The sequence below is a fragment of the Liolophura sinensis genome, chromosome 1, assembly GCF_032854445.1.
Source record: "Liolophura sinensis isolate JHLJ2023 chromosome 1, CUHK_Ljap_v2, whole genome shotgun sequence".
Taxonomy (NCBI): Eukaryota; Metazoa; Mollusca; class Polyplacophora; order Chitonida; family Chitonidae; genus Liolophura; species Liolophura sinensis.
In genome coordinates, this window is record NC_088295.1 from 83,693,548 (window position 1) to 83,708,042 (window position 14,495).

Consider the following 14,495-nt stretch of genomic DNA (forward strand, 5'->3'; position numbering starts at 1 on the left):
TTCTTCGTTTTTTGTTATTTTGAATCACGTTTGGGGAATTACATTTATTTCGATGCAATTATGGTTGCGGTCCATTTTGGTTGGCGATGTGTGTACGAATGTTTCTTTCGACGTATATAGGTTCATGTATTTGATCACCGTGCATTGATACCACGATATGACGGTGTGTGGTCTACTGATGTCGGATTCATTTTGTACAGACGTTAATTCTTGTACGGAATTAGATATATGAGCTAAATATGCACAGAACAATCAAAGCCCCAGATAACTTGAACCGTTAATGCGACAAATGATGGGCGGTATCGTAGGAAAGCAGACTTCTTGTAGGCGCTATACTTGTTGCACTTGTGGGTATATAAGGTAGTAGAGTTTTGAAGACTATGTGTCTTTTGACACAATACACTTTTCCCGCTTTCAGGTATACCGGTCTTAGGCCTATATACTGCTTTGTACATATGCGGAACAACTATATTCAGGTGTATTTGAAAAAAAAACACCAACATAGAAACTATCTGAGGTAGTTTCGAATTTCTTCCTCCATTTGGTGAATTCATTAAGGTATAATTTACTTATATATACATCGTAATGTTGTGAAGAATGGGGTATAGACCAGAGATTAACATAAACATATAAGATATGATATACACCTATAAGCCTACAGAACTCATGATGGCTCCCTCGCCCCTAGGCTATATATATATATATATATATATATATATATATATATATATATATATATATATATATATATAAATATACAGGACATATGAATAACAACTACATTTTACACTTCGTTCCACCGCTCTGGATTTAAATGGGGATACTCATTTAGTGCAAATCTTAATCAAGATTCAAGAACTCACATATATAATATACATCATCGAAGATGTACATATTCTCGCGCTTCTCGCTTTTTAACATGCAGAAACTGTGAACAGTACAGGCAGGCCCATGCTGACATCCGGACAGCGGAACAAACCACTCAACCGACAAACGGGAGTCTCTTTTCCATACACAGTGCATATACACCATACAGAGCAGAAGCCAGTCGTTGGAACACGTACGTAACCGATTATTTAGTTTAAACTTTAAAAAATACCATAATTTTTTTCTCCTTGAGTATATGTTGACATGTACATCACGTGCATGTATTCATATATTTGATTAGCCTCCAGCGCCATATACTCAAGAATGTTTGGCTTATATACGGCTGCATGCAGTCGGGTTTATGCATGGATGGAATAAGTTGGCGTACATGCATGTATGTTTTATTTCAATGTTTTAAATCTTTTTCATTGAAAAGGCTTTATATTGGCAATGCAAGTTGCCAACTCCCAAGGATTAAGTCAAGACCAGAGATCAAGAAAATCAAGAGAACACCCGAACTCCTGTGTGCATGTCAATCATTTCACATATCATTTGCTTATGAAACTATTTCTGAATTCACTACATAGGTGATATCCTATCCAGTCGTTCGAAGCTTTGTACATAAATGGTGCAAAACCCAGAGAAAAAAAACAAAAAACGTGTGGTTACAAAACGTATGCACATATACATGTAAAATATGCACCACAGTAACCTGAATAATTGCCATTTATGCTCTGCAGGACTGATCACTTTTTATTTCAGATCAAATATTTCGAGTGGTGAAATTCTGCAGAATGGGGTCTTACTTTCTCTTGCCTGCCGTGCTGGCATTTTTAGCCTTGACGCCAATATGTTACCTGACAGCGTCTGCAACTACAGGTAATAGATTTGGGATAATCTTAGAATGAAAAACCTTGTCGACTTTGAAATGGTGTGTAGCTTGAATCAACTGTCGTGCAACCCTTTGTGAAAAACCCCTTAAAATTAACGATTTAAATCACTTTAAAAATCTGAAAACTTCTTATTCTGGCTTGTCCACCTACAGCAACTCGTAAAATGTGGTGGTTAGCCTGACAGCGCAGGGCAATGAGACAGGAGTCTCTCACCTGGTCAATACGAGCTCAAGTTAAGCTCATGCTGGATTCCTCTCCTCTAATGCTAATGATCGTGGTTTTCCCCAGTCTCTGTCTAGTTTCCTGCCACCATATACGTGAGATATTCTTGAGTAAGGCGTAAAACACCAAACAAATTAATAAATAAATAAACTCTTAAAACGGATTAATCTGCTTGACTTTCAGTGGCCTTCTCCGTGGGCAAATCTTCCAATCAGGTAGTGCATGGCTTGGCCGTAATCACCTTTGATCGAGAGTTCGTCAATGAGGGCAATGCCTTTGATCTACTCACAAGCACTTTCACCTGTCCCCAAGACGGTGTTTACGCTTTTCACTTGCACGGCTTGTCCGGAGGGACACACAGACGCTTCCTGGCGGGGATTTACCACAACAACGACTTGATGGTGACGGCTTACGCGAAGGTTCGAGAGTTCTGGTCGATGGGCGGGAACACAGTGCTGTTGTCGTTGCGTGTCGGGGACGCAGTTCAGGTGAAGTTTGTGTACGGTCAGAACGAACTCTACGGCGACAACACCGAGCTCTACACAACCTTCTCTGGTTATCTTTTGTCATCATCTTGATAAATGACCACGAGAAGGAAAAACAACCAACCTGTCAATACAGGACAACTCCAATGGGACTAAAAGTTCAGCTATGAAAATGACAGGGAGTAATACATAAGATCAGAAATCTATTTCACGAATTAAAACTCCATATCAGCTGAAAAGTGAGCAACACTTCCTGTCAATTACGGCATCATTGAAAATATATTCATACCCAAACGTTGTAGCACTTGAACCACTGGTGTTTTCTTACAAACCGAACTGGAAGACAAGCATAGAGAAATGCCAGACTGCTTCCTAACCTGCCAGCAGTCCACAACACAGTGTAGATTCTGTATTGTATTCTGTATGTTCAATAAAAACCATGCTTTTAGAAAATAAAAACGCTTGACAGCAATAGTGAAGTTAAGATTGCTTGTCCTTTTTTTTTTATTCCAGCAGATGTTGAAAATGTTAAAGCAGACAAACAATTGTTATCAGAACTACAGGAAATAAGTAATGATCTATACACAGAAGCCCCAGCTCTGCCCTCTAGTTAGTATTCAACCTTTTATCTCATTTCATCAAAATGCGTATCCGTGGTTGGGATAAAGATGTTTTCATACTAAGGGACAAATGAGCTGCTTGGAACATCCTGTACATCTAGATACATATTGTACAAATGCAGAAAACAAAGCGTCAATGTGGAATGTAGTTCTTCACACAGCCGGTCAGAATCACTAACTATTTAAACTATATAAAATGTAACGCAATGTCCTCAACAGCACACACAGTATACCATTATTATTTGTATATAATTGATATATACATTCAAATTATGTAAAAACTTTTATTATAAACTTCTCAAAAAATGCACTATGGCCTCACAACATGAACATTGTACAGAACAAAACCTGAACATCTACAACAAAGTTGTAATAAAACTGAAACAGAACAATGTTCTCATAACCAATAGTTGAAGGCTTTGTTGGTGTTTTGGAATAGCTGTTATCACGTCTAACATATATATATATTCAAGATTACACGTTGCTGACAGAAGGCAAGCTGTGGTTGGATGAGACAATGATCCTTAGCCATTCAGGGATTGTGTTACATCCATCAATGTCAGAAGGAACACAGTTATGGAAATGAAATTACATCTTAAAAAGTACACATACAACTGTGATCATTTACAAGTCAATAAATCCACTCTATATAGCCTTACAAATAAATTCCAAATGAATCAATTTACAAATTCAAAGAAAACCACCTTGAAATGTGTACAAAATCATGGATAGCAGTACTATACATGTGCCTTGCAAGCTATAATCCTATTCCATTTTTAATATTTGCTTCAGGGTTGTGCAGGCAAAAACTGCATAGATTAATCTCGTCGTATTAAATGTTAATCCTTTATATCTGGGCAAGAATTTTTTTTTGAAACAGATATTGATTAAGAATATACATTAAATAATAACTGATTAATGAAAGATGTATAAGAAACTGCTGATTGTTGAGTGATACTGTAACCAAAACTTACTAACGTGAGAGCAGCTCTGCAAGTTTCTGGCACTTTTCCATTGTTTGCATTCATGAAGCTTGGACAAGAAGACTTTGTCTGACCCTCAGAGAGTTAGGGGTCAGGTATCATGTAATGGGAATGAGATAAGCCTGATGAAAGATGAGATAATACACAGTGTTCACAGAGGCCCAGAGGCCCAGCCGCGGAGGCTCAGTAATCATCCATCTGAGGATTGGACAAGGCCTTTATCATTGTCTTGGTGTAGGCAGCAGCTGCCAGGGCTGCATACGGCTGCCATTCTTTGTGCTTGTCCCCATCTACATAGTCAGCAATCCCACGGACGATCATATAACTGTCCTTCCTATTGCCCTCAATGGAGTCCAGTACTTGATCAAACGCTGTGTCGAACGCGCGTACGTCGTATCTGGCGGCAAAGTCCAATCTCAGACTGTGAGATTTGACCACAGGTCGGCCAGAGCCTATTGTACCAAAGTGAAAAGCGGGCACACCTGGTTTGTTGGGCATGACGCCATCTGGTGGCATTGGGTGCTGCACCTCTATGATGTTCTGGTCACCTATGTCCATGTAGAGGCGGTCAGTGTTGGGTTCTGGCCGGCTGAAGCTCACTTGCTGACCGGCCAGGAGTTGCTCCCCTTCAGCCATGTACCTCTCCCAAGGGGCAAAGTCAGGGTTGTGGTAATTCATCTCCTGTAACCGAGAGGCCACCTGCTGGAGGATGGGGTCTCGGGGCGACCACGACTTGTTGATGAAGTGAGGGTTACCTGCCTTATCCTGAGTGACCTTGTTGCAGAAGTAGTACAGTTTGTTATCCGGGTCCACCTTTGACAACACAACATCGCCGAGACGCACATGCTTGTAATAGTCAGTGTAGTGGGGTACACCTCCAGCCACACCCACCAGGAACACATGCTCTACATTCTGGAATGTACCTACAAGAAGGCAGAACCTGTTATTGAAATGTTATCCTATAGCTTCCAGCATACATATATCTTAAAATGTACAGTGTAGCCTTGCTATGATGCAAAGCTGGAGTAAATGCCATCCTAAATAAAACTGTTGTTGAATAGTAATTACTGGAAACCTTTTCAACCTCTCAAGCACTTTTTCAGCGGAATTTATGCATACAATCATTATAAAAAAAATAATATGTGTATATTTTGTGTCACTAAAGACCCAAGCTTCATAAAACTGTGCAAATCAGTTGACTACACTCAATTGTTTTCTCAAATTTCTTCAAAATATTGATTGGGAAAGTGTTCAAAAAGGTTGAAGGATTAGAGTATCATGTTTTTGAGGGAAAACAGATTACGCATACCAGCCCGAAAATGGAGGAAATCGTGACCTTTGAAAGGCCTCATGATTCTCTTGCACAAAAGGCATGCAAAGTTACTGGTCTGCATACAGTGTACACATACTTAAATATGGCGCTCGTTAGATACAGGAGCTGTGACACCTGCATTTTAGATTCAACTTCCTGCTCTGGGATTTCATAGCTTGCAATGTCCAATCTTCCAAGAGCCAAGTTACACATGACACAGTCAGAGTTAAAAGTGATGAGTGAGAAATCCGTCCATGAATATTCATAAGGATGAAATCAAGCTGTTGATTAATCCACAAAGGTAAGACATTCTTCTGGAATCATTTTGAACTTAGGAAAAAACTTTGTGTCAGGTCACAACTAATTATACACGAATGAAATGTTATCAATGTCAATAACATGAAATACAGGCTTTTATTTACCAGTTTATCATGCTCCATTCTTATCTTTTTATGACCCAAAACAATTTTATTATTATGATATTGTGACCCCACCCCTCCACATTAGGCATGCTGTTGATCACAGTTGATCACTGTGGTCATTTAAATTCCATCACACCAGAATTTCCAAATGCTTATAGTACTGGATAGGATTGAGATAGGATTGAACTGATACCTACCGTCAAGAGGGGATAATCCATGTAAAGGGAAGTAATCTATGTATTACAAATTGCAGCTATGAATCAGAAATATAAAGACTGAGAAGAAACTATCATGCACTGCAACATTCCTGGTGAGTTTTCAGGAGAGACTGTTTTCGTTCAGTAGGACCCTCAAAAACCCTATGTGTGTTCCACCTAACAGATCGAGACTGACACTTACCCAACAACCTGGTTGTGGTGTTACCAGTGGCAATCTGAGCTGCACGATGGAATCCTACGGCTGGCAGCTTCGTGGAAACAACTTTATGTTCTCCAATATAACCAATTGTGTACACGTTAGATTCACCTACAAGAGACAAAGATAAAACGTTTACTTAACTTTGAGATTATCATTAGGTGCACATTCTATTTCATAACCAATACACAATGGTTCTGTCTCAAATCTGCTAAAATATTTGATTTATCTGATTGTTGTTTTAGGCTGTACTGAACACTTCATTTACAGTGTATTATGATGAAAGCCACCATTATGGTGGGAGGAGACCAGGCCTTCCCACGAACGACTTCTTTGCTTGTTGTAAGGGAGATAACTATCATCAGCTTAAGAGCCCTGCCAATATTTATTCGATTGTTGTTTTTAATATGTCGTACACAAGAATATTTTACTCATACAACGGCAACCAGACTTATGGTGGGAGGAAACCTGGCAGAGCCTGGGGAAACCCATGAGCATCCCCAGGTTGCTGACAGACCTTCCCACATACGGCCGGACTTCCCTGCCAATAGAATTGCTAACAAACAGCACTGTAGTACCCTAACAAGCAGGGTATTTTAACCTTTGTAGCATATTTTAAACAAGAGTTCCAGCATTTCCAGCTGCATTTTCTCTAGACTGACACAGTTATCAAGAAGTCCACTGGGCACAGTGAGGAGTGATTGTGTCACTTGAAAATTCTTGATCGCTGTTTCCATGGATTGACACCAGAATTCGATCACATCATCTTTCATGATACATCATCTTGTGAATCCTACTCCCATCAGAAGGGTATCGTAAAATTATTGGATTATTTCAGTGAAAACCGATGTTCTTTCAATTCTGTACTATGAATCATAAATAGCCCTAATAATGACAAAACGATTCCAAGCTGTTGTGAATGCTTTGATCTTGGTTTTATTAACTTTGTTGGGGCCTTTGAGCCAGCTTGGTGCAATGACCCAAGAACCTCTCACCGATGAGGTAACTGTGAGTCCATCTTATGTTGGCATCCACTCTGGCTGTATGTGGGAAGGTCTTCAGCAGCCTGTGGATGGTCATGGGTCACACATAGAAGAACCCAGTTCACACAGACAAAAACCCAGTTCACAGAGATGAGAACCCGGTTCACACGTAAGAATGTAAGAATCACATGTAAGTTCACACAAAAGTCTTACCCTCCATCTTGAATCGCATGTAGGAGGTTTTATTCTCCATCATGGCATCCACGGCTAACTTCTCATAGTACATGGCCGAGATGATGGCCACTGTGGGCTGCTGATTGGCAGCAATTGTGGGCATCTGTTTAACCATTTGCACCTCTGAGGAGAAACACAAATGTTAGATACATATAAAGTAAGGTCAAGTAAAAGAACGCTTTTCTGGAAATCTCTACCTCACTTTTACTAAGTAACCCATCTGACAAATTATGTCAGTAAACATACAAATGTTGCTGCACTTCACCCTCATTACAACATTGTTACAACAACAGTCGTATTGTAAGGGGTGCATTTTTCAAAATAACTAGTTCACTCAAAACATTAATTTGTATGCATAATTTAAGCATAGTAATTATGATCAGGTCTGAATCTGAATAATCAATATGTTCAAATCCAGTTCAGTTCTTCATCTCTTAATCCAATTGACAGAAATGTAGTTGGCAGTTTTATCATTTGTTCAGACACTTGGCCTTGCTCTGGTGGCTACTCTGCAATTTAATTCCCACTAAAATTCTATAAACTTTTCTGGACTCCATGTTTTCTCAAAAGAATCTGTCATGCAAGGCACAGTCATTAACACTGTTACCTGTTTGCTCATCAAGTACGTGTCTGACGAAGCCGCCATTTTCCATTTCTTGAACAAGCTGTGCATCCTGTAACTCTCGCAGTAGTTGATACACCAAGGCCTCTGGAGCGTTAATGATTCTGAAAACATGGTGAACAACAACTGAACAATCTGACCACATTGCATACATGTTCTTCCTCCACTGAAATGGATCAATGTACAAAACATTCAATCTACACGAGCAATAAAAGCATCAGATTATTTGTAAATACTAGAATAGTATCTCCAATAACATGCTTATTTGGGAACAAAATTCCCTTATTCATTTGTCAGAAAATCTCCTTAAAATCGACCCTTGCTAATTGTGGAGAGAGATGTTCTCCACATCACACAAGCTTCTGCCTAATGAGGTATAACAGAAAGTTAAAATCAAGGCTTGTCCACACTTTCTCTTCGAGGAGATTTGTTTTACTTGGGATAAAGATATCCATGTGTCTTTGTGCCAGGTTGTACACAAATCAAACAAATGGAACAAACAACTTGCAATCAAAGATTACAGAATGGCTACGTCACACAGTTACAGTCATTTACCTTTAATATTAAATCCTTAATGAGATGTGCACTTTGAATTCTGTCTGTAACTCAACTGTGAACCCTCACTGATATACAAGTGTATGAGGTTTGAATTCTATCGGTTTGTGGTTGACTTCAATATTTAAATCTTCACTGAGATGCATAATTCGATTTCTGTCATTTGGTTATTGTGAATTGCTTACTTCTTTCTATCCTCACACATATGTAGTGTGAATTTTGTCAGTTATGGGTACTTAATTAAATCTTCAATTATACCTACCATTTGAATTCTGTCAGTGGGTCACAGTGACTTACATAATTAAATTCTAACTGAGATGATCAGTTTGAATTCTGTCAGTTGGTTAAGGTAACTAACCTAAGTATATCCTCACCAAGATGCATCATTTCAATTCTGTCAGTTGGTTATGGTAATTAACCTAAGTATATCCTCACCAAGATGCATCATTTCAATTCTGTCAGTTGGTTAAGGTAACTAACCTAAGTATATCCTCACCAAGATGCATCATTTCAATTCTGTCAGTTGGTTATGGTAATTAACCTAAGTATATCCTCACCAAGATGCATCATTTCAATTCTGTCAGTTCAATATGGTCACTTACCTAAGTAAATCCTCACCAAGATGCATCATTTCAATTCTGTCAGTTGGTTATGGTAATTAACCTAAGTATATCCTCACCAAGATGCATCATTTCAATTCTGTAAGTTCAATATGGTCACTTACCTAAGTAAATCCTCACAAAGATACATCATTTCAATTCTGTCAGTTGGTTATGGTAATTAACCTAATTATATCCTCACCAAGATGCATCATTTCAATTCTGTCAGTTGGTTTTGGTAATTAACCTAAGTATATCCTCACCAAGATGCATCATTTCAATTCTGTCAGTTGGTTATGGTAATTAACCTAATTATATCCTCACCAAGATGCATCATTTCAATTCTGTCAGTTGGTTTTGGTAATTAACCTAAGTATATCCTCACCAAGATGCATCATTTCAATTCTGTTAGTTGGTTATGGTAATTAACCTAAGTATATCCTCACAAAGATGCATCATTTCAATTCTGTCAGTTGGTTAAGGTAACTAACCTAAGTATATCCTCACCAAGATGCATCATTTCAATTCTGTCAGTTCAATATGGTCACTTACCTAAGTAAATCCTCACCAAGATGCATCATTTCAATTCTGTCAGTTGGTTATGGTAATTAACCTAAGTATATCCTCACCAAGATGCATCATTTCAATTCTGTAAGTTCAATATGGTCACTTACCTAAGTAAATCCTCACAAAGATGCATCATTTCAATTCTGTCAGTTGGTTATGGTAATTAACCTAATTATATCCTCACCAAGATGCATCATTTCAATTCTGTCAGTTGGTTATGGTAATTAACCTAAGTATATCCTCACCAAGATGCATCATTTCAATTCTGTCAGTTGGTTAAGGTAACTAACCTAAGTATATCCTCACCAAGATGCATCATTTCAATTCTGTCAGTTGGTTATGGTAATTAACCTAATTATATCCTCACCAAGATGCATCATTTCAATTCGGTCAATTGGTTATGGTAATTAACCTAAGTATATCCTCACCAAGATGCATCATTTCAATTCTGTCAGTTGGTTTTGGTAATTAACCTAAGTAAATCCTCACCAAGATGCATCATTTCAATTCTGTCAGTTGGTTATGGTAATTAACCTAAGTATATCCTCACAAAGATGCATCATTTCAATTCTGTCAGTTGGTTAAGGTAACTAACCTAAGTAAATCCTCACAAAGAGGCATCATTTCAATTCTGTCAGTTGGTTATGGTAACTAACCTAATTATATCCTCACCAAGATGCATCATTTCAATTCTGTCAGTTGGTTAAGGTAACTAACCTAAGTATATCCTCACCAAGATGCATCATTTCAATTCTGTCAGTTGGTTATGGTAACTCACCTAAGTATATCCTCACCAAGATGCATCATTTCAATTCTGTCAGTTCAATATGGTCACTTACCTAATTATATCCTCAACGACCAGGATATTGGGATACGCAGATTCCAGAACCTGGAGGATCTTTTCACGAACAATTTCTTCCTGAGACCTTGTATCCTCTTTATTAAAGCCTGGGATGCAAAATAAACACAAGTCAGTAACCATTTGATACAAACAGAAAAACAAAGATCTCAAAGTATGAAAAAAAAATACCCCACAGGCAATGTATGTGTAAAATGTGTTCATACAATTTCACAGAAAAAAAAGTTAACTGTCCACAGCAGCACCGTAGGCATTGTAAAAATTTAATGTGCTTCACATAAGTTTACTTTAGTATAGGTTATTATATATCATCTTAAAATCTCTGTTCTAACATAATACTAGAAATAACAATACAAAGCAACAATCAAACCAAGTGGTTTGGCAGTGCGTGTGCATTAAAGAGAGGTATTGAGGATGTTCACTGTTATAAATCATTCCCCTATTCTACAACTCAGATACAAATAAACACAAGTGAGTGACCACAGAATATAAAACTTAAAAACCATTCACCTCTGTCTGTTAATAGAATCGAAGGATGCAAGGAATAGTAAATTATGCTTTCTGCCAGAGTTTGAAAGTTTTGTCTACAAGTGTGGCATTAATTAATTCTTTACTGCAATCCATTACAATTACGTATGCTATTTTGAGAGCACACCTAATGTATGATTGAATGAGTCAGGGAAAACAATCAACGACAGGGAAGAAAATATATCCAGTCAGGTTTATGTAAATAATGACTGACACTGTCTGATGGTTCACAAACAGTCTGAAATTATTATTTGTGTTGACAGGGGAAATAACCAGAAGAAACTAACCCAAACAATTTCAAAAGAAATACATCCATTCCAAGTGGTGTTGTAGATAATAGGTGACACCAGGTTATCCTAGATACTAGGATAAACAGAGCATAATGGTGAGCAAACATGAGTGACCAGTGATAAGATGGAGTATGTAAGAGAACCCAGTACTGGTAGTGCAGTGTGAACCTATTGGTGAGGAAGTGGGAAGGTGGGGGGGGGGGGGGGATGTAGAGAGATAAGGTAAACACTCATCCTGTTTCTGCTACTGACGGATAACTGTTTACAATGTGATTACTCAGCAGGAAATACATTTACAGTCAACTACAAGCCAAAGTGGCCATCATAACTTGACCTACATTTTCCTTTATGACATTTTAGGACTAGATGTACTGTACTAGACTGATGTACTTCAACCACTAAAGCACTTTTTTCAGTAGAATTTATGCATACAATTATTATGAAAATCACAATAAAAATGATTAAAAAAGATACAAGCTTCATAAACCTGTTTCTCTATGTCCCATAGTTCTCTAAAAATGTTTCAAAATATTGGTTGCTAAAGTGAAAGTAAATGGCTGAAGAATTAGGGAATTCAAACACTTCCTAGACAAAATCTGCAACTACTACATGTACACGGTACTTGTTCAACCTTTTACTGAAAAGCTAAACTATACTGTGAAAGTGTACTATACCAATCATCTGTAATCTGCTAAAGAACAGTTTAATTTAACTGGTTTAACAGCTGTTTTCAGCAGGTATTGTCCGGTACTAGACAGACCTCCTAGGATAAAATTGCCAGTAAATGAGTATGAAATTTAAGGTTTTCAGTGTCACCCTTCAGCTTACATAGATTATCAAATTTAGCCCATATATGTGCATGTCCAAAATTGTGTTCCTAAAATCTACAATTTCTGTAAACCTGAATTTAACTATGACACATGCATACAGCAACAGTGTTCATTCAGTACATATAAATCACAACTTTTCATGACAAATTTCTCATGCAAACAATATGTGCAAGGGTAAATATCAGAACATGTCAAGACAGGTGTGGTGTATCACCTTGTACAGTCTCTGTTTCACCCACCTTTAACATGCCCAAGACAAGAAAATTTACTATGTAATCTATTGTTTTATTCAGAATGACCCACCTGAACCCTTTACTTGATTGCACTAAAAGGTAGGTAACAATTAAGTCAAACTATGAATTTTTAGGTACTAGCTATATTTATAAGTCTGCTATGTAAATTCCTCATTTGCATAAGTATGTACATGTATCATACCGACATGAATAACCTTTCCACTGCATGACAAATATTAAATTTACTCATAAATCAATGAGAAGCACAAACACAATAGAAACACCAATGAAACCCAGGGTAGTAAAACATGGGAAAACAAACAATGAAAAAGACCAAGAGATCAACCAAAAATCAGACATTTTTCACCACAATACATTGGTTCATGCAGCCCCAGAATGTGAGGGTGCCAAGGAGTGGGGGAAACGATGTGATCAACACACTGAAACATCAACCAATGCGCTCCTCACTTACCATAATAATCCGCCTCTAACCCTTCAGAAGGCAGTAACAAACACAGGTTAGTGTTAAAATACTACAAGGTAATTGCTTACAGCATAAATCTTAACAAAGCTCCTCTGATAATCTCGCAATAAACACAAGCAACTGCAAATTTTAACGCAAAGAACACTTGAGCCATATTTATGAAATGAATGATAACTTTCTCGCTTCACTCAAGCCTTTAAAATTGTATTTTACCTGGCAACAAAGCTGTTCAACTTCAACTGGAGTTTATAGAACAATAGAAATCATGGCAGATGATATGTATCCAAGACATAAATGTTTGGATAAACAAAAACAACAAAATTTCCCATAAACAAATTCTTTTCTTCCAGTATTTTTAACAAGAGTGATCCTGCCATTATTCCTTTAATTATAAACTGAAACTGAACAGATCAGGTAATTAAAGCAACATCCAACATACCTAGTTCAATAACAATTTTGCCACCTAAAATTACAAGTTATGGTCTAAGTATATGAATTTCTGCTTTTTTAAGGAAAACACAACTAATGCTAAAAATATGACCTATAACACTTAGTCAAATAAGTAATGTGACTATAATATGTGATATTCAAGATGCCAAAAGCAGTCTTTGCAATTGAATATCCCTGCACTACAGCATGGAGGGACACATTAGTTTAATATGCCTCTACGTTCTAGATGGCATTCCACTATTGCATATAATTACCACAATGTAACTATAGCATCATGCATATATACTGGACTATATTCACACAGATTTGACCAATTGTGTTGTACATCAATGATGCTACCTGAGTTAAAAGCCATGTACCATACTGTAAACCAAAAATAATGTTGTATCCCACAAAATGATGACAAAGGAGAGAACTAAAGCTGTGGCTGTAAATGTCTGCACAACTTACTCATATAATGCCTCAAATTTCTCAAGAATGACAAATATTCAACTGAAGTCCCTATCTGTCACAAGAAAAAGTCAAAGCAACCGAGAATACTTAAAGAATCTCACCTGGACTCAACGGTGCCTCCTCATCAGACAGCTGTTCCAATTCCACATCTACCTTCCTGGCATGGTGATATTTCTCATCCTGCATCTGTTTCATACATTTCTTGATAAATCCTACATAGTCTGAAAATTAAACAACCAAAACATAGCAGGCTACTTCCATAATCATTTATTATTAATTACTATTATCAAATTATTTATCTGACTGCTCAAGAATATTTCACGTTTATGATCAAGCACAAGTAGAGACGAAGAGAAACTCAGCACTGTTCACCAGATATCTGATTAACCACTGCTGTGAACTGAACATTAAAACACAAGACATTCGTGGTCATATTGTCCCTCAAAGTGTTAAAAGTTATCTAGAAAAGCTACAACACTTCCATCATAAACCTTACGCAAGTATCAGAATTTAGAAACAAAAAATCCACAGAAATTTTGTATTTTTCAGAATCAGCTGTATGATTCCCACAAAGCTCTAGATGTAATCAT

At 37.4% G+C, this 14,495-nt stretch overlaps 2 protein-coding genes across 6 annotated transcripts in view; one reads left to right on the forward strand and one right to left on the reverse strand.

The window, feature by feature from the left end:
• The first annotated feature begins 974 nt into the window (after window positions 1–974).
• Window positions 975–2,943, forward strand: LOC135461848 (complement C1q-like protein 4). Of its 2 annotated transcripts, none has more exons than XM_064739099.1 (3): window positions 975–1,060; window positions 1,630–1,746; window positions 2,166–2,943. In XM_064739099.1, exons 2-3 carry the CDS (start codon window positions 1,662–1,664, stop codon window positions 2,558–2,560), a joined length of 480 nt encoding a protein of 159 aa, XP_064595169.1. In that variant the 5' UTR covers window positions 975–1,060; window positions 1,630–1,661; the 3' UTR covers window positions 2,561–2,943. The 2 variants fall into 2 exon arrangements, with proteins under 2 accessions (XP_064595169.1, XP_064595170.1); XM_064739100.1 differs by lacking the exon at window positions 975–1,060 and adding an exon at window positions 1,243–1,261.
• An 8-nt stretch (window positions 2,944–2,951) lies between these two features.
• The window catches only part of LOC135461847 (uncharacterized), a 36,555-nt gene continuing 25,011 nt past the window's right edge, over window positions 2,952–14,495 (reverse strand). Inside the window, exons 6-13 of one of the 4 annotated variants that reach the window (XM_064739095.1) lie at window positions 14,007–14,126; window positions 13,442–13,465; window positions 12,991–13,011; window positions 10,618–10,726; window positions 8,043–8,161; window positions 7,415–7,558; window positions 6,204–6,329; window positions 2,952–4,993 (exon numbers count right to left, since the gene is read on the reverse strand). In XM_064739095.1, coding sequence (XP_064595165.1) covers window positions 4,254–4,993; window positions 6,204–6,329; window positions 7,415–7,558; window positions 8,043–8,161; window positions 10,618–10,726; window positions 12,991–13,011; window positions 13,442–13,465; window positions 14,007–14,126 — 1,403 coding nt within the window. In that variant the 3' untranslated portion in view covers window positions 2,952–4,253. The remainder of the gene's footprint in view (window positions 4,994–6,203; window positions 6,330–7,414; window positions 7,559–8,042; window positions 8,162–10,617; window positions 10,727–12,990; window positions 13,012–13,441; window positions 13,466–14,006; window positions 14,127–14,495) is intronic. The other 3 variants (XM_064739097.1, XM_064739096.1, XM_064739098.1) reach the window with 3 other exon arrangements.